General features: G+C 36.2%; 1 protein-coding gene across 6 annotated transcripts in view; it reads right to left on the bottom strand.

The window, feature by feature from the left end:
• The window catches only part of LOC113108331 (striated muscle preferentially expressed protein kinase-like), a 76506-nt gene extending 59902 nt beyond the window's left edge, over positions 1-16604 (bottom strand). For 2 of the 6 annotated variants that reach the window (XM_026271336.1, XM_026271335.1), the window contains exon 1: positions 16426-16604. In XM_026271336.1, coding sequence (XP_026127121.1) covers positions 16426-16539 — 114 coding nt within the window. In that variant the 5' untranslated portion in view covers positions 16540-16604. Of the gene's footprint in view, positions 1-13782; positions 15004-16425 lie in introns of those variants that run through there. The other 4 variants (XM_026271331.1, XM_026271332.1, XM_026271334.1 and 1 more) reach the window with 4 other exon arrangements.
• Positions 16605-22024: the final 5420 nt, after the last annotated feature.

The raw sequence follows: 22024 nt of genomic DNA on the forward strand, positions 1-22024 counted from the left end.
CAATATATTTTGTTGACTTTAAAAGCCTTGTGTCGGAACACTCTGGTATTTTAGTGCATTGTTCATTGTCCACAAAGTAACATGCTTTGTGCTGGTCATCATGTTTAAGACAGACAATTATAGAATGACATTATTACAGTGATCACAATTACTGATTTATTAATATACATTTATGTACATTTGTACAACAAACTATCATCAGTGTTTTCCAGCTTGATTTTGATCTTCAATATTCACTGTAAAAGCACTTGTGAAGCAGCCATGATGTGAGACTGACACCTCCAGCTGACGCCCTCGAAAACACTTAGCCTCCATTTTCTGCCTTCCTCTCCTCTCTCTCCTGTCTGACTCAAAGCCCACTTCACTCGCTCCTTGGCTGCTCATATGTCTCTTCTTCCTCATCTTTTCCGTTTTTCTTACCCCCACAAATTCAAGCTCTCTTCCTCTGCAGTTGGAGTTATACCTGTGCAAATCATATTTTTCTCTCCAGCACCTCTAGGATATTAATCATGCTGTTCTTCTAGCATTCAGCTTTATCATCAGTGGAGTAAACTATATTTTTAAAATGCATTAAAAAGGAAAACGCTTATTTTAAATTGCAAAAATATTTCACTTTATGTTTATACTGTATTCCTTGATCAAATAAGGTTATAGAAAAACTGCAGGCTATTCATCACCTAGTTCCTGCACATAAACAATGCACACGCATGACACTGAAGTCATGTTTTACATGACATTTTATCACACTAGACATGTATACTTCAGAAATTTTGATGTCTACTGCCTAGTATCTCTGTAATTTCACTGTAAATGCCTTACTGCAAACTAAATTTAGGCTTTTTTCTTTTTCTTTTTTAGACTGGGGAAATTATTTTTCTGTGGTTATTGAACCTGGAATATTCGTTTAAAACTCCTTTGCACTAGCAGATCCATCCTGGCCATCGATCATCCAATAAGAGCAGTCCTGTCTCTGACGTAGAGTCACATACTGGAAAAGGGCTAATAAAATTACACAGGCACATTTTAGACCGCGTTTCATCTCTGTCTGCCCGAGCACACAGACATTACTCTCTTTCTGTCCATTAAAGGAGACATTTGTTTTAGCTCAAGACACATTAGCTCTAACCAGAAATGGTCCAATGTACCTGACCTTTCTGCCACTTATTGATAGGATACAGTATAAATGATGGCAAAATCAGTGCTAACAATTTGAATTTTAACACTGCTAATATTGTTCTATTTTTTTCTCATTTGAAAGTTGCTTTGGACAAAGGTGGCTTCTAAATGTAAATGTAAATGGAGATATCAGTTCTTAAAGACTGTGGAATATAACAGTGTTGGTTAATTACCTAAAATATCAAACTAGCTGACTGACCAGCTGGCGAATACTTCTATATAACACCTGGGAACTGACTAGCACATTCTGAAGGGTTTAGATTTTCTCCACAAAAACAATAAGATTATATTTGTCCTATTATTAACCGCAAGTAGGTCAGTATGAGATTGGAGAAAGGTAGGAGTATTTAAGAGAAATCAGTTTTGTGTGTGTCTATGTGATTGTGTTAATATAGGCCCTATCGTCTTGAGATCCAATCAGCATTAAGAAGGTTAGGTTAAAAAAGCCTACAAACTAAATCATCTTTCTAACATTTGTGCCAAAACTAGCAACTGTTTTTTACCTGCCATTCAATTTACCTGGAATGATTGGATTTTGTTGAACTACAAGCAAAAAAAAAAAAAAAAAAGCATGAAGCGCCAGTTGTCACAGAAGTTTTGTAACCTTTTCTAATCAGAGTAAAGCTTTTACAAATGCTAGCCGATTTGGAATGAGGTAAATACAAAACACCCTGCAGAGTATGACGCACTAAGCCAGCAACAAAAAGCCATTGAACAACAATGCAGTCACACTGCAGATGCACTCAACACGCCGAGTCAGGCTCTTAAGAGCATTATGGGAAGTGTCTGTGGCTGCTGATAATAGCTTTTTGCTCCTTTAGGAGTCCTGTTAGCTTTACAGAGTGCTTTAACAAATAGAGAAGTACAACAGAAATTCTCAACGGTGTTTATCTGGTGGCAAATGCTACACAATCACAACAGAAACAAAAAGATCACTGGTCAGATGCCAGTAAACAGCCAACGGGACATTGTAGGTTCATAACGATGTCGAAAGTGATGTGAAAATACTCCAGTGAATTTGCTTCCGCCAAGCTAAGGAGGTGAAATAGTGTAGTTGGGTATTCACATCACCAATAATATTGTGATGTTTGGATCACGTGTCACATTTAAGGTGTGGTGATGAGTACATCACATAAGAAAGATTGGTGGGATCTCTAACTTGTAGAACCTCTTTCTATATCATCAACACAAGGAAGACACAAGTGTCATAAAATAGACTTTATTGACAAAAGATAAACAAGAGTAATCAACAACTGCTAAATGAATACCATAAATGAAAAAAGGAATATAGTGCATAAGAAGCATAAAATTATGATTATGTTGGGTGTTGCTAAATCAGAGCTACATTATCTGGAATGTTGCTACTCTGAAACAAATAAGGTCAATAACCTTATTTTATATATATATAACATCTAATGTAAATAAGAAAAAAAATCATATACTGAAAATAGACAACAATGCAAAGGTCTCTGGAAGAGGTTTGGACAAGTGATAATTATGTTCTCTGCGGTTGAGTGAGCGGTCTGGTGGCAGTGACTTCTTCCACTGGCTGTGCTGGTAACAGTTCAGTGGGGAAAGGAGCAGGAATATGTTTAAACAGCCCTAAACATGAAGCATTGTAGGATGCTGATCTCCTGGAGCACCAAAGGGTCATAAAACCCTAGAACACGCAGATGTTGCCCTGCAGTAGGTGCAGAAGGTTCTTGCCTGGAACACGCAAAGCAAGTTGCTCTCCGGAGCTTAACCTTGTTGTAAATGTCTGTGTCTTCTGCCTATCTGGCTAGAGACTCAGAATCCGCTTTGTCTCGCTAGGATGGAGACTCGGACATGCTGCATCTGTTTCTATCTCTTACCACGCAGGCTGGAAACTCAGAACAAGGAGTGTCTTTTGGGAAGGGACCTTTATATCTTTCCAATGAGGAGAAGAATGCAAGCCAGAGCGACGAGACAAAATCAATACAACCCATTACAAACGAGGCATCTGTTGCATCCAGTGAGGGCATAATTACTGATTCTAATGACTTATACTGTCTTTTTGCGTAAACATAAAATCATGTTTAAATTTACATTCAGAGAAATGACAAACAACAATCGTTACTCTACACTGCTCAAAACTCACGTTTGTATCGTCAGTGGCAAATCCTTTACATATGAAAACGTACTTACAGTCTGTGAGTCAGAAGCACCAGACTGTCCTTGCAAACTTTGGAACTGCCTCACTTTATAGAAACAGACACCGGCATTGTAGGCTACTCCCCCAGGAAACAGCCCTCGTCCACCGTAAAATTTGCTGCACACATCTGAATATTTGGGTTGAAATGTTCCGGGACATGATTTCTAGTTGTGTCCTCTTTTGGAAGTCCAACCAAAGCAGCTTCCCTCTTAGAACAAAACACAGCATTTCCACAACATGGTGGCGGCGGCAACAGCGAGAATAAAAGTCATGCCTTCTTTCTTTGCGTACCACACAGTGACGTAGAGATGTGGGGGTGGGTTAAAGTGAGACATTTTAGGCGGAATTGGTTGACTCTTAACTTTTATAAAGAATATCTCTTTGGATTTGAGACTTTGGTTTTTGCAACTTTACAGATCTTCTTTATGTACCAAAAGCTTGTAACACTCCAAAGAGAAAGGAAAAAATTTAATCGCATCACATGACCCCTCTAAGGCCAAACATAATGGAAAAAGATTTAACTGTCATGTATGCATTAATTAGTCCATTAACAACTTGTTTGTGTTACATGTTGCACTACACATCGCTGACACTGAGAATACTTATTTCTCTGAATAAGTATGAGAGGTCCATCGAGATCCTAAGGAATTTTTATGGCGATCACAGGCCAAAATATGAAGAATCTGTCAGTTGGTGGGTGAAGGGCAGAAACTACATTATACCAAAGGTCTTTTTCTTGCCCTCTAAGAGGTGTCTGGCTGTTGTCATGGCATTCTTTATCTGATGGCATTGGACAGTTTGCTTATGTTAATTCACCAAGATCCAATTAAAATGCAGCAAACATTTGTCCACTATTGTGGTCAGAGAGGGGCCCCACCATAAACTGGGCCCTGGAACGTGCTTTCCACTACAATATCATATAAAAAGACTGGGACAGTTGTAATGTGCAAATTTCTTCAATCACAACTGCAAAATCGCTAGCCCGGGGCTATTGTGTCTTCAAGTCAGGCTACTATTCATGCTCAAGAGGAGAATAACAACAATTTGGAACCCATACATACAGCATGCAATCACATAATTGATTCCTCTTTTGCATCTCCTTGCACTTGAATGGGCACATGCATACAAAATTATCTCAAAATACCTGTCTCATTAAGTACTCTCATGAACATTCGGTTGTCTGAAGTGAATGTAAACAGTGGTGCAAGAAATCCCATGTGTATTGTTATATTGGATCCATGCAATCAGTCTTAAAGGGGCAGCAGCCTATAAAAACCTGCTGATGTCTGTCTGTTTCAGTGTTAATTTCAACAAAGAATAATCTATTCTTTCTATACCGTGAACACTATGCATTACATTTCTGTACCTGAAAACGAATTAGACCATATTTTATTTGTAACTTTGTTAAATTTTATATTTATATAATAATAAAATAAAATAAAATGATCTTAGAGGCAAAAACTAAAGACTTCAGAGAAAATATATATTGCATATTTATATATATATATATATATATATATATATATATATATATATATATATATATATATATATATATATTAAACTCATTAGCACATTTTAAGAATAAACCTAGAATTATGCCAGGTAACAAGACAATAGAGAGGGAACACAAAGCATATATATATATATATATATATATATATATATATATATATACATACATACATACATACATACATACATACATACATACATACATATATACATATATATATATATATATATATATATATATATATATATATATATATATATATATATATATATATATAGTCTATTGTCTTGTTACCTGGTTATAATAGTGTTACAAATGCAGGTTGATTTCAGTGTTTTACAAATTTCGGCTCTTATTTGAAAAAGTTAATAAAAAATATTTGTCTTCTATTAAAAATCTGTATTTTGATTACTGTATTTTTACTATTGTCACATATATATGTTTCTTAAACCAAAAGATGACATGTAGAACCACAGCAGTCTGTGAGTTATGAAGGAAAATATAGGATAAATATATATAAATGAAAGACAATATTAAAGAACTGTCCCCAGTCTCCCCTGTGTCAAAAACAGAAGAGTCTGATCCCTCAAGTATTGAGTCACCTCTGGAGCAGAGCGGTATTGTGTGGTCTATCTTAGACTGGCAGGGTTATTATGACTAGCGGTGAGGTGGGTGTTTGCAGCCTTTGATCATAACTGGCTTAAATTAGGAATTATCTCAAGCACATGACTTCACTGGCAGTCTACACGTGAGACTTGCTCCGTGTCAGTCTCACTCATACGTACCCACACACACACACACACACACACAGCATGGGTGTTTATCCACACGCTGAAGGACAGCAACAACTGCAGCTCGATAGGGGAAGTCCCTGTCTTTCTGTGGCCATTACACCACAGGCATGATCAAACCGAGATAATGGCAGCCAGTCTGTAGGACTGAAGCTACCGCAGTGATGACAAATTGATGCATCATACCAGATATTGGAAACAGACTGATACCTGTCTGATATGTTTACAATATGGCATTTCCCCAACATTCATACATGCCTTAAACAGTGCACATCCTCAAGCTTCATCAATCTTTGCTGCAGGCTAAAGTTGCCATGAATAAAAGATGAGGTGGATGGACCTTGTGTCTCACTATCTATTCAATCAACATGTAGTTCACAGCCACAGCAGAAATAGATACAGTAAATAAGACTGTAGCTTTCAAATGAGACTCCCCGGATCAGCCTTTAAAAAAACGTGGAATAAAAAAAAAAGTCCTTCTGTAGCAACATACATTACAGCTAAATAGAATCTCAGTTTTGCCATCTTTATGTATTTACAGGCACAAAATGAACAGTGTTAATATAAAATGTGTCACAGGGGTGTGTTTACTCGAATTATTATTACTTTCCTTAATTCATAAAGCAAAAACTCAACACTTAGTTGCAAATGCTGGTCATCCAACCAGAATTTAAAGTTGGAGCAATCTGATAACATTACATACATACTACTATGTGTGAAAGGGATTTAATAAAAAACATACTAAACTACTCAAAGGACCAGAATATATTCAGCTCAGATTTGTTTATTCAATTAGCGTAAGCTTCATGGCTCCTCAGTTAATCAGTGGGTCTGGGGCAAATGTTGCGTTTGCCCCAGTCTCATGAGTGTAGCATCATGGGAAAGTACTCTGTGTGAATCCATTTCTGTTTTAAAGCTATGCTAATTAGGAACATTTAATTGGAAACAGAGGGAGTGCCATGTGTGGAATCTGACTAGTGGGAATACAAATGGAACGGAAAACCAACAATCTTTCCATTCTAAAATGCTCTTCAAGAAAACACAAAGTTCCAACTCTTAATTCTTACAGGACAAGTTGTTTGGATTTAAAAGGCAGATAAATGCACTCCTGTGATCACATATTCTATACTACACTAATACATCTACACAAGTTGCTATGTAATTTGAAAATCAGAAGCAGCCAACAGGCCAATGAACTTCTTGATGTCTTATCCACCTTATTTTGCAGCTAAAATACTAAACAAATAGCACCAGAAATCTCACATATTCAAGTTACAAATGGCCACGTCCACTCTCAAATTGAAAATAAAGTGGAAACATACATTTTTCTGTTTTTGCCAATTAAAATTAAAAGCATTGAAACCATTAACTACAACTTTTGCCTCTATAAACTCCTAATTTGCTGCTTATTAATAGTTATAAAGGTAGTTGTTAAGTTTAGGTACTGGAAAGGATTATTGTCATGCAGAATATGTGCTTTATAAGTAATAAACAGCCAGTATGTTGATAATAGGCATGCCAATAAGCAAAAAGTGAATAGTGAGAATTGGTTCCTATACTGAAGCGTTACCAAATATCACATAATGCATGGTCACTTGTTGCTTAATGCTTTAGTTAATATCTATAAATCTAAAGTGGAACACTAAATGTAAAATGCAAACTACTGGTAAAAAAAAATTGTTTTGAGAAAAAAATAGCAGTGTCATAAGGCTACAGGCAATCATAGAAAAAATGAGTGGGTCAGTCAGGCAATCAAACAGCCTCTCCTACATAACATACAGTTCATATTGCAAAAGAGGCTTGATGGTTGCACTTTAGTCTAAAGCAAACAGCATGGACCTATTCAGGAATTTCATGTTCCTATATAGAGATCTCTGAGTGACAGGTGAAGCCTTATTTAGCAGTGACGTGTTTCTAAGGATGCATGCTGGTCTGCAATGTACTCAGATCATCTAGTGTATTGTTTCATCACAAAGACTTTTGTGAAGTTCGCAATAAAAAAATTATGGCTCAAAACTTCTCACTGACTAAACAATACTAAAGACTAAAATCTTTTTTTTTTTTTTTTTGCAATTTACAGAGCCAAGTGCTGTCATAAAGACAGGTGTGATATCTCTATTGCAGTTACATCTGGTGCCATATTTTTTCCATTCTATTCCAGAAAAATATTACTTACAGTGCCTTTAAACTTATTTCTTGCATCAGTGAATCGTCTAACCTCAAGTCATGTTCAGCGCACCACCATTGCATCAATATTCATCATTCAACCCAGAGAACAAGAGCACAGGATGGCAATGTATTTTATATTTCGATTTGCTTCAGAGAGGGAGAAAGAAACACATACGACTTAATCCAAACCAAACCAAACGTGTGGTCACCCTTCATGATCCTCAAATTTTGCTTACATCATAAACCTTGGAAAAGATGCCAGTGTGAAAAGGTGTAGACTGAAATACCGCAGGTCTTAAAAATGCAAGCAAGATGAAGAGGTCTTGAGCGAATGTGGGGTGCTTATTTCTCTCTCTGGAACCCTGAAGCCCTTTCATGCTCGTTTAAAACTCTGGTGAGTCAGATGTTTTTATTCTGGAGCCATCTCATATCCTTAACACCCTAGCAAAACTACTGCCTCAAAGCTGTACCAAAAGATTAGGTAAGGCGATTTTGCCATGTAAGGACTCAAATTTATTTTAAAATCAATACACATAACTACATGAGCATGTTTTGTTTTATCACATCATTAACAAAGCTCTGAGGTCATGCCACCTCTCTGCAATAAACCAGGATGGAATGAGATTACATAGACCATCATTATGGCTTTAATTAGATCAAGAACAAAAGCTCAGAGATACAGTGGCATCATTTTGAGGTTTCAGGGCAAGAAAGGTCAATGAAACTCCAGCCACTTATATATAAGTGCCACAACAAAACACTTATATGTCCACTAAATTATGGCATATTTTATGAAGCTGTTGTTGGAACAAGTACACAGAATGGCAAAACTGGTTTTAGCAAACAATTAAATATAATATAATATAATATAATATAATATAATATAATATAATATAATATAATATAATATAATATAATATAATATAATATAATACCTAAATAACATTTTTGATTAATAGATTTATAAAATGTAATTATATTTTAATATTAATTTAATTTTATTAATTATTTAAATACCTTTAATATAGTTCAGCCAAGAGTAAAAATAAATTTTTTAATAAAATAAGCATAATAATACAATTTAATACAATATAATTACATTTTCCAAAGCTATTGATGAAAAATAATCTATTTTACTTGAATTTATTATAATTAATATAAAGTTCTTCCAAGTTGTAAATTATATTTTATCTATCAATGAATCTAAATTTCATAGAGCTATTGTTGAAACGATATAAAAAAGACAATTTAATTTTGGAAAAATTATAATAATAGTATAAATTACAGATAGTTCCACTCAAAAGTGAAAATAATTGTTATTCACCCATCCTCATCTTTTATTCTTTTTCTTAATGGAACAAAATTAAGATTTTTTATATATATATATATATATATATATATATATATATATATATATATATACAGCTCACAGTGTCCTGATGGTGTTTAAAATAATAAAAAGATAAAATAATGGCAGAATTTAAACTGTATACAACTTTATGTCGAGATTAGAGTAACAAAATGCTTTAGCGGTGACACATAAAAGTGCAACACCAGAGGTTTGCTAAAACCACCCACTCACCGAAGGCCAATGAGAACCTAAGCACAAAATAAACAAGATGCTTTTAAGAAAATTAAAATCAGTGGATCATCATTAAGTGTTGAGGCAAACGCAGTTAAAAAGAAAGGAAAACTGTCTCAAAGTGCAGAGGAAATGGGCTTTCTAGTGATGCAGAATGTCGCCAATAGCAGATTGGAAAAGCAATAATGTTTCAGTGGAGCCTGAGGGATGCTTCAACTCGTCAGAATCACTACACAAAACAGAATAAATGCATATTAACTCAAGTCTATTCCAATGCACTGAATTAGTCTTTTTGCATCCAGTATTGATTCATATCCACCTACAAGCAATGCAACAACACAACCTCTCAGCTGGACAAAGAAAAGCTGGTAATAGGCAGAAAATGAATGACTGAGGGAGGCACAGCTGTGTGCTTTGTTAGAGAGGGCGACAAAATGTACCTCAGCATGTGTGTGCGCATGCATGATTTTGAGTGTGATTGTGCATAGATGCCCTTTTATATAAAATCAACTATTGAGGACCGTTATTACTTCCCCTCTATCATCCTCTTTGCAAATGGTGAAATTGCCTTTCACCTACCATAAAAGAACAAAATAATATTCAACCGCTCTAATAATTTTCCATGAGTCATATGTGCTGATGACAAATTAATAACTTTGTCACTCTGCGAGGGTCCATTAGCAAAACAAGAGAAATCCTTTGAAATCCATGCAATTTAGTGGGGATTATAATTTCCATTTGGATTCAAATATAAATGATGTTTGAGACCTTTCATTACACACTTCACTGAGCATTTGTGTGGACATTTTGACCTCTGGGACCAATGGAAAGTTGTGCATAGCCAACAGAATGCTCTCCTTTCAATGCAATTATTGCTAAGTGCGTGGGCTGAAGCCAAATCCCACACCTTACTGCTTCCCCAAAATGCAAACGCAAACGTTTTGAGACTTTCTTTGCTTTGCATTGAGAAAGCCACTATTTTAACAGCAAAAAGAGCAATCCGTGTCTTATAAATTCATTAACATATAATAATTTGAACTGTCATTTGTCAGCTAATGACCTTGAGAAGCACTTGAAAGAAAGCTAAACATTTCAAATAAAAACCAACATTAAAGAATATGTAAGCAACTCTATTCAACAAGATGATAAAGCTGTACATTTTGATGTTTCTCTCTACATCTAGATGCACTTTCCTCTCTGTACACCATGTACATGCTGGTTTTTCCACCCCAGCAGTTTCAAACGTCCACCCAACTCCATAATGCACAGAGCAATTACAGGTGAAATGTTCCCTGAAGAGACAGAGACAGCAGGCACTTTGTGAGATAACTATTCACTGAGGATGAATATAAGTACTCTCAATTTGAGTGTCAGCTGAAGCAGACCAGAAATATACATTGCTGTTGCATGTTTACAGATTTAAAGGCTAAGGATGGGTTGCACCAATAACGATTTACACAGCAAAGGGGTTTGTATATACAGGTTTTATTTTAATTCAAGCTGTGTTGCACCACTTAAATTTGAACATGGCTTAACAAATCAGTCATTTAACCTTCAACCTGTTGATTACATTTGATTGTCTGCCATGATTGATTCACCATAAATGGCAGTAAGGTCACTTCCTTTTTTAGTGACAATAGAAAAAACCTTTGCAAGAAGTACTAGTATGCAGTAAAAAAAAAAATAATAATTCCTACTGTTGCAACAGTTATCGAGATCAAAGACATACAACTAAATCTCTAACTGAAATTCAGAGGTTATATTAATGAATGCATATGTTTAAAGCTACACTACAGGTTTAATGATGGTTAAAGTACAACAAGTAAATGTACCATAAATCTTAGTCCTTATTAGTGCAACCCACTGTGAAATACTTGTTTGCTAAGTTTAAACATGATGGTCACCAGCCAAAGGCAGCCTGGTGTCTTGCATCACAATCTAAATCAGTAATGATTCTCAGACAGCACTGACTATTTCAAAGCAGGCTATTTTTACCATTCATGTAATGACAGTATTTTACAATTGTAAAGCAGGCAAAAACATACTCTCCCTCTCATTCAGACTGACTCTAATTGAATAAGGTCTAGGCAAAACTCCTGAGCTGAAGGCCTATATATAGCTGTGATGTCTTCCTGTGTAACCGGAGAATGAGTGGCCTATTAACATCACAAAAATCTGAAGCCTGGCACATTCCACTGTCAGAAATAACCACAGGGGTAGAGAGGGTCCTTCAGGCCAAAAAGACAGGAGAGACATTGAAAGACAGAGAAGTGGTGGGGGAAAGCGTAAGAAATGCAGAAATAAGAACAGAGAGAAAAAGTAGCAATTTATAGATTGAGAATGGCCAGAATGACAAAGAAGTAAAACAAAGCAATACAGGCTCCAGAAAGATCGAAAAGAAAGAAAAGGGAGGATAACAATGGGTAGAAAGAGGCAAAAAGAAGAAGAAAAAAAGACATTGCTAAAGAAAAGCAAAAGAGAAAGACATCTGGCATTTAGTTGAGTGACAAGACAGGTGTAAACGCCACAAGTTGTCCAGAGGATTGACACATGCATCATGACTACAGACGTCATAGACACATACTCTAGATCAGTGGGTCTTAACTGGTTTTACTTTTGGACCCATTTATTACTGAGAATAAAAATGGTTTGACAAAAAAAAAAAGTTAAGAAAAATGCACAAAAAAACAAAATGAAATATCTTAATATTACTAGGAACCATAAATAGTCATCCAAATAAATTAGTATGATATAATCTATTTATTTTGCTATCAAAACTATGCACAATGATATGGTTATCTTTTGTTATATTGCAACCTATTGAGAACAACAACTGCCTTAGAAAAGTTCACAACCTTTACACGCCCAGATTCAAGCCATTAATAAAAAAAGTAAAAACAACAGAAATTAAAGTTTTGTATGCCTTATACAAAATATCTTCTCCAAAGATCCTCCTGGAGTAAACTCGGGGACCTCCAGAGGTCCAGAGATCCTAGGTTGAAAGTCCTGGCACTACAAACATTTTTTATCTGGGTCCAGTAAGATGCAACAAACCCTTAAAAAAATCTAAAACCCAAAAGAAGATGTCAACCATTAACATCAAATTCAATAAACAACATGCAACAATTCTGCATTTAAAGTGAATCTTGCAAGTACAGTAGAAGGTTTGACCTTGCTAAATAAAGCACCTCCATTATTTCTGTAAATGGAGTCCAAATGAGAAACCCAAATCCATGATTTTCATAAGGTGCCTGCATTGCTGAGCACTGTGGCAATAAATGTTAGTGGATAAATGTTAGTGGCAACCATAACACTGTCAGAATGATGTGATCTGATGTGGCCAGTCCAGCACGGTGTCTGTGAAGGATGACAAGGAGACAAACCATCACCTCACATCACAGCACTGATCCAAAACCAATGAATTTTATTCTGAACAACTAAAACCATTTACAACATATTCCTTTCTGACAAAACTGAAGTATTAAGATTAACAATTTACTTATATTTTCTAGGGTTAAGTGATTTACTGAAAATTCAAGATTGGGTCTTAACATTGTCAACCAATGTTGCAATATTGTCTCTGATGTGTTTTATTTATATGCAAAAAACCCTTGGATATGAATCAAACTTCCCATTTTAAAGCAAAAACTTTAAACATCAAAATAATGAATATTGTTGCAAGGCTGAAAACTACAGCCATAACTTTTTTTAGCGATACTGCCCAGCACTATTGTTCGCACATTCCTTGTAAAGACATATCGTTTCTCTGGGAGAACTGGACTGTAAAAGAAAACAATATTATTTCTGCCCAAAGGTAATTGCAAAGAGCACATGAAACCTCCTCTTCATTCCCAGGTTAGTAAGGCAGCGAAATGCTTATTTAAAACCTTCAGAGGAGAAGACGAAGCACCCTGACTTGGGGGGCGGTAATTTCACAGCTCTACTTTGGGACGGTTGAGCAGATTGTCTCAGCCCATCAGCTGCCCCCATCATTCCACCCTCAGCCACCAAACAGGTCCTTGAGGTAACTGCCACAATGGAAACCAAATCAAACAAAGTGACTGAAGAAGGAGGAGTGGCTACTTCACTTTATTTTCTGTAATTGGATTAGCCACCATTTTGTGAGACACATCAGAGGGATGTGTTACTCCTTTAGCAAATTATCACATGTCATGTTTTGGTGCGCAAGAACATCTGCCTTCCACCTTTTTCTCTGAAGCATAAACTCGATAATTAGCCACATAAGCTTGATAATCGGGCACAATGTTCTTCTGTTGGCGATCTTATGTTCTAGTCATTTCTACAAGGCTGTAGGTAGTCGAGTTCTCAAAATGAAACATTAGTGTTACATTAAAATAGCTACATTCGTAGTTACCTTCACCCAAATCCAAAACGGCAAGGACAGCACTGCTTCTGGCCTCTCCGAGATGGTTGGTGGCGATGCAGGTATAGAGGCCAGCATCACTAGGTTTGCAGTCCCTGATCCACAGGCCTCCGTATTCCTGGTTATCCATGTTGAGCAGGTCATCATTGTGGTACCAGAAGAGGGTAGGTTGTGGGTCTCCAGCCACTGCCACTTTCAGGCGGATATCACAGCCGGTACCTACCGCAGCGTTCCTCATCTTCCGGATGAACACTGGAGGAGTTGGGGTTGGGTAGACAGAAGCAGCAGGGTCTGGTACGACCTGATCTGAACTAACTTTTGCCCGTTTTGATGGTATCCTGGGACTTGGAGGAGCCATTCTTCCTGCTTCTTCATCGGCACACTTCTTCAGGGTCATCTGAACCTCAGCTTTCCTCATGATCCAGTGGAGAGCTTCTTTACTGACTGCTACACGTTATTAAACTGACTGAAGCTTCAAATTACATCAAGTATCTCTAATGCACAAAATAAAATAGCTTTTCATAATTTAAAGTTTTGATATGGTAAACATATTCCAAACATTCAAGCAGACACCTTCAAATGCAAGAGTACACTCCAGGTTATCAACACCAGTTAAATGCAATACTTACTTATAATATGACTTCTTAGAAATGTGGAAAACTCTGCGTGCAATAACAGAAGACCTTCTGAAAGGCCTTCAGGCAAGTAGAAATGTCAAAAGAAAGAAATTTCCCACAGGTTTTCTGCATCATAAATGTTTTGGAATATGTTTCTCACATCCTTGAGATGTCCTATTAGAGAAGCTGAAAAACAAAATGTTTAATCTTTCTCCAATTAGGCGAATGTAGCTTGCGCCTGTACTCCTGGCTGGATGGTATTTTTAGAGCGAGTCCCTGAGGATCATATTGCATTAGCAGCTACCCCTGTTGCCTTTTGGAAGATTTGGCCTCAGCTTTTCACGCTCAGATTCAGGTCCCCCAGTTCTTCGGGATCTAAGGGAAAACAATGACCGCTGGATCCTTTAGGCGATTACTCAACTGCAGGATTTCCAATGGGTTTCCAACTCTGTGACTGCGGTGCCCAAACTTTCGTCCCCTTGCCCTCCAAGTTAAGCGGTCTCACTCATGATAGCCCCCTCCCTCCACTCGCAAGACCCCCGGGGAGGTGATAGACAAGTCCCTCTAAGTCATCAAGGAACAGCTGTACCCTGATAAGTCAAATTTTTTGGACAGCCCAGATACTTTGGCCCAGCCCCTCATCTTCTCCCCTGGCACTCACAGCCAATCACAAGCTTCAGAGAGTGTGACAAGGGGCCCTAATGAGGGAGGGGTACGGAATAAAGCTCTGATTCATGTGTCAAAGATAGCTGCTGGATAAGAATCGACATCATCACTACCATCAGTTTCATCTTGGCAGTGGGATTTCTTTCCAATTCTCTCAGAAATTAACATGATTCAGCACTCAAGCCTTGTAAGGATTAATATAATTTTTCAAACAACCCTCAGGAAAAAATCTGTTAATACCTGATTATCTAATCACCGATGGAAATAGTAATCAGTATTAAAGAACCAAATACAATCAATGCAATAGCTTGCAAATTCAAAAGAAGACCATGAGAACCAGACAAAAGACTAAAAACAACAGCTGCTATACGACATAGATTGCCATCTGCTGGACAAAACGTATACATGCAAGCTGTTTTATGGTTCTTCATGATGAAAATATACAATATTCATTAACTGTAGTGGTTGACTACTTCAAGGATTGTACATCTAGAGATGTAGAATAATTATTTATAATTATTTATTTTAAACTCCCTGAATAGAAAACTATTAATCGACAATGCATAGATAGATAGATAGATAGATAGATAGATAGATAGATAGATAGATAGATAGATAGATAGATAGATAGATAGATAGATAGATAGATTAATTCAAAAAGGTCAAAACACTGACTGATAAATCAGCATGGATGATATATTATTCTATTGCTAATTAATTAAATGTGTGCAGTAAACATCAATTTCATAATTCAAAATAATATTGTATCAAATGATTCAATATAATGCATGTATCAGGGCTATTTATACAGATTTGTATAAAATGCACAATATATGACGATTTTCACAGCTTTGTGAGTGTTTTACCTGTGATACGTTTAACACCAGCAGAGTGTTCACAAACCACCAGCCCTCTAGTACGTTCAACAGATGCCTGATGTTCGTTTTCCCTACTTTAAAATAAGATCAGAAACAGGTAGAAGATTTCAGAGGGCTGAATTTGATGCTAAGCATGTGCCTTCTCTTTGGAACCCCCTTTGAAAGGAAAATCCTCTCTGCAGTTTGTCCTGCAGGACCCAGTTGTCATAGAAACAGCATCGCGCTCTGGACTGCTGAATTGAGAGCAAATGTGTGGATGGTGCACAGGTCTCTGAGTGAGTGGGAGGGAACAGGGAGGCAGATACAACACTTTACTATTCTAATACAATAGGGGAGATAGCAGATGTTTCAGCAGGACACTGTTTTAGGGCTGAAATGACTGGAAAAGGCGTGGATGAATGGCAGGCATGGCGACACTGGTGACAAGAACGATGACGTTAATGGACAACAATGAATAGAAGAGTTACACTTACGTGTGGTCGAGTCTCACTTAAAGCTGGAAGGAGAGCGCCGTGATGCCGTGATGAGTGGAGCGTCTGGTGTGCGTGTAAAACATCGCCCCCTGCTGCTTGAAAAGATACCCTCATAATTAGGGTGTTTCCTCAGTGATGTCAGCAAGGATAGAAGCTGCCCACTGGAGATCACGTTTCTCCTATTCAGCGCAAATAAATCAGCAATTTGTCATATTGATTCCCGAAACAAAACTTACAATGATCAAATATAAGTCAACTTAATTTTTGGTGGAAGAACTCAAAAGTTCCTTAGAATGTGTGATGTTATAATAAGGACAGCAGTATCAGGATTCAAGGCATCATGGTTATCATAGTTAACTTAAACTAAAACCTTTATTAATAAATCTGTTGCTTGAAATAAAATAAAATCAAATATAACCAAAATCAAATATAATATAGAAAATATTTGTATTTTTATTTTATTTCAACATTTTAATTTAGTTGACCCAAAATAATTATAAAAATTACAGTAACACACAACAAAACTACTAAAACTTTACAATTAAAACAGGAGATGCACTGAAAATATGATACTCAAAATATGAGTTATAGCGGATATAACTATTATAAGTTATTTACAGGTCTAAAATACCTCATCATCTAGACACTTAGTCTCTATAAAATGATTTTTAAAAACGAATCACTCATTTTAAAAGTCTTGGAAGAATCAAAACAATTTGTTTACATTTAAAGGGAAAGTTAACCCAAAAATGTAAATTCTTTAATAATTTTCTCAACCTCGTTTTGTTCCAAAACTGTAATACTTTCATAATTCAATGGAATACAAAAAACAGATCAGTGTACAGAAACATAATCTAGTTTTATCAGTGGTCATTATACAATTGGATAATATTTTTGAACTTCACATCAGAACAATGAAAACTATTTGAAGTTAATCAACAACTAATATATTGTGCTAGCAAGTCAAAGTGTTTCTCCAAAACATGTTTACATGTCTCTTTTCATTTTGGCGTTATTTGAGTTACGTTACAGCTTGGCAAGGCGAGACAAAGTTTCAATATCAAACTTATCCTCGTTGCAAATGAACCTATATTTAACTTAGTCTAGATAACATTTTTTTTGACCTTGTTAAGTTTTGTTGAATGTTTTCGAGGATGAAGAAATTAGGCCAATTACATTTTCTTCCTTTTCTCTTTTCTTTTCTTTTATTTCGGCCTAAATAAATTCTTGAGCTTCTTCTAAAGTGAATTTTGCTCCAGATTGCGTTCGTTTGATAGTACGCGTGGCCCTTCGTCGACTCAGACGTTGATTCTGGCGAATCGATTCGTTCTATTCGGTCTTCGCTCTCATAAATTGCGTTGTAAATTCATCTCTGTGAATCGGTTCCTCGTACTCGGTTCTCTTTTTGCGCTGGGTTGGAAGTAGGATTCATCAACCTGGTCTCACAGAATTCCGTGAAATGTCCACGGGTCCTTAACTCAAAATCCGTGAAGCCATCACGGAATTGCCCCAAATTCCGTGACCCGGCCACGGATATTTCTCCAACGCAAGTCAATGACACTGACCTCCCGTGGTCCACACACGGATACCCGTTTCAATGACGGAGTACAGAACTCGCTGAACGGACGTGCTTTCTCATTTGGAAACGCAACATTTGAAGTATTTGTTTCTTTTCCAATATCAAATGCCATAATGACATTAACCAGACAGCTATTGTAGTTATTGCATTGTCCTGTCATCATAAAAATTACGTTTGTTTCAGTTACAAAAGTCCCGTGATGGCACGGACCTCCACAACCTGACCTCACTCACTTTTTTAGGAACTTACAAGCTTTTCGTTGACACTGTTGCAATGGCATGTAATTAACTTGGCATTTTTTCTCGTCCTGTCATCATAAAATCCAGTTTGATGGCGTTTTACACACATTTTGGCTATAGTCAGAACTAAAATCTGTGATAGGAGCACGGAGTGAGTCTGTGCTTAGATCACGGATAACTCTAACGCAAGTCAATGGCACTCATCTTCCGTGGTCCGTACACGGATCGTTTCAGTGATGGAGTACAGACCTCACTCAATGGACGTGCTATCTCATCTGGAAACGCAACATTTGAAGTATTTATTTTTTTCAACACCAAATACCATGACCAACCTGACTGTTATTGTAACTATTGCATTGTCCTGCCATCATACAGATTCACTTTGATTCTGTTAGCCTAACTAAAATCTGTGATACGAGCACGGAGTGAGTCTGTGCTGAGATCACGGATAACTCTAACGCAAGTCAATGACACTCTTCTTCCGTGGTCCACACACGGAAACCCAGTCTCACGGCAGTTCGTGATTTTGTCACGTAATTTAATCTATTTATTCGTGGCAGGCACACGTTTATTTCCTTATTTTCATGATTGCAGCACGTTTTTTTAAACTAATGCATTTCAACTGGAGGCATCTTTCGTGCATCAGCACAATATTTTCTGATTAATTATTATTATTATTATTTAATTTTTCACAGGACAACAGAAGAAACTCACTGAAACTTGAAAATAAAATCGGAGCTTAACTTACTGTACAAAACTGAGCAACATACTGTATTGCTGGTGACAAAAACACATTAAAACTTTTTTAGCTGTAAAATGCGCAATGGTTCTTTTTTTACTTTTTCATTGATTTTTATTTTTTTCATAGGCCTAGATTTAATTTTTTTTAATTACAGAATTCAATATCAAGTCCTTGACACATAACTGTAACACATTTTAACATTAAGAAACAATTTAGTTTAAATAAAAAGAACAAAAAAAATTAAAATTAAAAAAAAAAATAAATAAATAAATTATTTATTAGCGATAGGCCTACAGATTTATTAAGAGTTTTTATTAAGGCTATTGTAAAGGATTCTTAAAAATGCTGTCGCTGATGAGCCTCTGATCGCTGTCAGATTATGTGATATGAATGTCCGCTAAGGGGTTTAGAATGAGCCCCGCTCGGTCCGTGTTCTGGCTTACTGTAATATTTCACCTGTAATAAGACCGAAATAATATAATTAAAATAAAGAAATGAATGAATACATGATAACATCTAAATAAATGTTGATAGATTTAGCGTTATAGTTTTAAAAATATTAATAAACAGCAAATCAACACAGCTTCGAAATAATAACCAAGAAAGACCTAAATAATAATAATACATAATTAATAAACAGCGCCGCCCCTCCCACTACGCGCATCACGCGCTGTGCGTCAACCCCAAAGCGTCAAAAACTGAAGCGTGGTCAAGCGCCTCTAGCGTCACTGACATGAGATGTTTATCGCTTTGAAATCACGTTCAAGAAGTCTCATTCAGCACACATCGCGATACTTTCCATCAGTTTGCAAGAGCCGCAGGTTGGGTGAGTTATACAGTCTATGGTGAGTAGTAGTAAATATGCTCTTTTAATGCCTGTCATAAAACGTATTCTGTCTTCTTTATTAATCAGATGAGCGCCTTATGTTTACTCTCTGTATTACATCGGTCATCCGAGGCTGTCTTTGAGTTTCATTGTGTTTAACTAAATGAACACAGCTGCTAACTGGTTAAACTCTATCGGTCACGTGACGTGCCACATACCTGGGATCCGTTTTATATTCATTTCAGGTTCAAAGATGTAAGTTGTATTTGTAGTAAAATCATGTTAACCATGACACCTACAAAAGTAGGTAAAACCCAGTAAACAAGACATTTACCATGTGTTTTTTTTTATTTTTTTATTATTTTTTTTTTTTACCACAGTAACTGTAGCTTTACTGTAGTATAGTAATAGCACATTAATCACCAAATTAACTATAGTTGTACCACTGTAATGGTAGTGTTTTAATGTGCTTTTATATGACTTATTTCCCAGTAATCACATTTACTGTACCATGCTTGTAATACCTTTTTAATGTAAAAAAAAAAAAAAAAAAAAAATACATTTTTTCCCATCTTGCAGTTCAATTCATATTTGTTTATATCTTAAATATTTTGCTCACAGATCACTATTAACATTCTGTATATAATTCTGTTTTATTTTCTTTCCCCTTGTATTAATTTTTTAGCTGAAAAGACGTAAAGTAAGCAGTCAGCCCAGTGGTGCTTGTGGAGAGGTATTCCTTCAGAAATGGAGAAGACAGAAAGCTGCAGAGGCAGGTTGGTCTGTGATAGTTTGTCCCTTTTATCAAACATTCCTGTTGTTATCATTTGCACAGCATTTTGTTGTTTCTTAAACTGTTGTACGGTCCAAATACCCACACTTGCCATCTTTGCACATTTCCTTTATTTGGCCCAAGTGAGCATGAAGATCACAATGTGTGTCGATCTTAACATGACAAAGTTCGTTTCAACTTTGTATTTTAAAAGAAACTTCTAAATGTCTTTTCAATAGTCCCTAATAATACATTTTAATGCGCTTTTCTAGAACCCAAAGCGCTAAAATTAGCGCCCTATTAACCCTATTAAAGATGACAATTTATTTTGTGGTGCTTCTAATTAAGTGATAAAAAGAAGTTACAAATGATGTACAAAATAAATATACTTTTCTGTGCACCAAGAAAACATGCAACACTTTGTTTTACTACTAAATTAGTCTCAATTTCTAATTATTATAATTAATATTTCACAAACATTGGAAAGTTGCGTTACCTCTTGTTAAACCCCTGCAAAAAGTCTCACATTAATTCCAAAACATGATGCATGATGGGATACACTAAGCGTTGTATAGCGCTCCGGAGCAGTATTGGAGAGGTTTAGTGTGTGTTAAGGACACCGTGCTTTGGCATTATTAAGACCGGGGACAGTCTCATAGTCACGTACACACACTCTCAAGTGAATAAGACCTCAAGTGTGGGTATCTGGAAAGGGGAAAAGTCTTTAAAATGATCCCTAAATACAGTCCCACATCAAAGTCTTAATAATTCATTAATGCTTTCATGGTCTAAAAAATAATGTATGTAAGTAATGTATAAGTTAAAGTATATAGTAATGTATAAGTTGCATGTAATGAAATAATATTTCCTTTCTTTCTGTCTTACAGGATTGTTTGCAGATAATGCTGTTCTTCTTTTTCAGAAGTTTTTGGGGAGCCAACCCTCACAAACCTTCCTAAAAACTAAAAGAGCTATTACTGAGTCTCAGCGACTCTTGCCACGATCAGCTCTTCCCAGGTACATTTGTTTACTCATCAAATGCTCTGGTCTGAATCTTACTTTAAATTAACTTAATTATATGTTTAATGAGAAATATTGCTCATTGCACACAGAGTAAGATTATCTTGTTTCACAGAAGAGAAGGAAGACCAAGGAAATTATTTGCTCAGGATGAGGAATGAAGATGGTCATCTTGTGCTCAAGCAAACAGAAGTCCTCTGGTATGTGTGTGTTGAAGCAATGCTGTGTTACAGGACTTTATGATGATCTCTCACAGGACTGGTCATGTCAGCCGTAATTATTCTTTCCAATGTTTTTATATTTATTTTATTTTATTTGATACAGCTATAATAATTATAGCATGTTAGCAAAGTTTGACTGGAACATTTTTAATCTAAAGTTTTAAAAAAACACCACCTGTTATTCTTAAAAGCATACAAGT

Source organism: Carassius auratus, chromosome 9 (assembly GCF_003368295.1).
Source record: "Carassius auratus strain Wakin chromosome 9, ASM336829v1, whole genome shotgun sequence".
Taxonomy (NCBI): domain Eukaryota; kingdom Metazoa; phylum Chordata; class Actinopteri; order Cypriniformes; family Cyprinidae; genus Carassius; species Carassius auratus.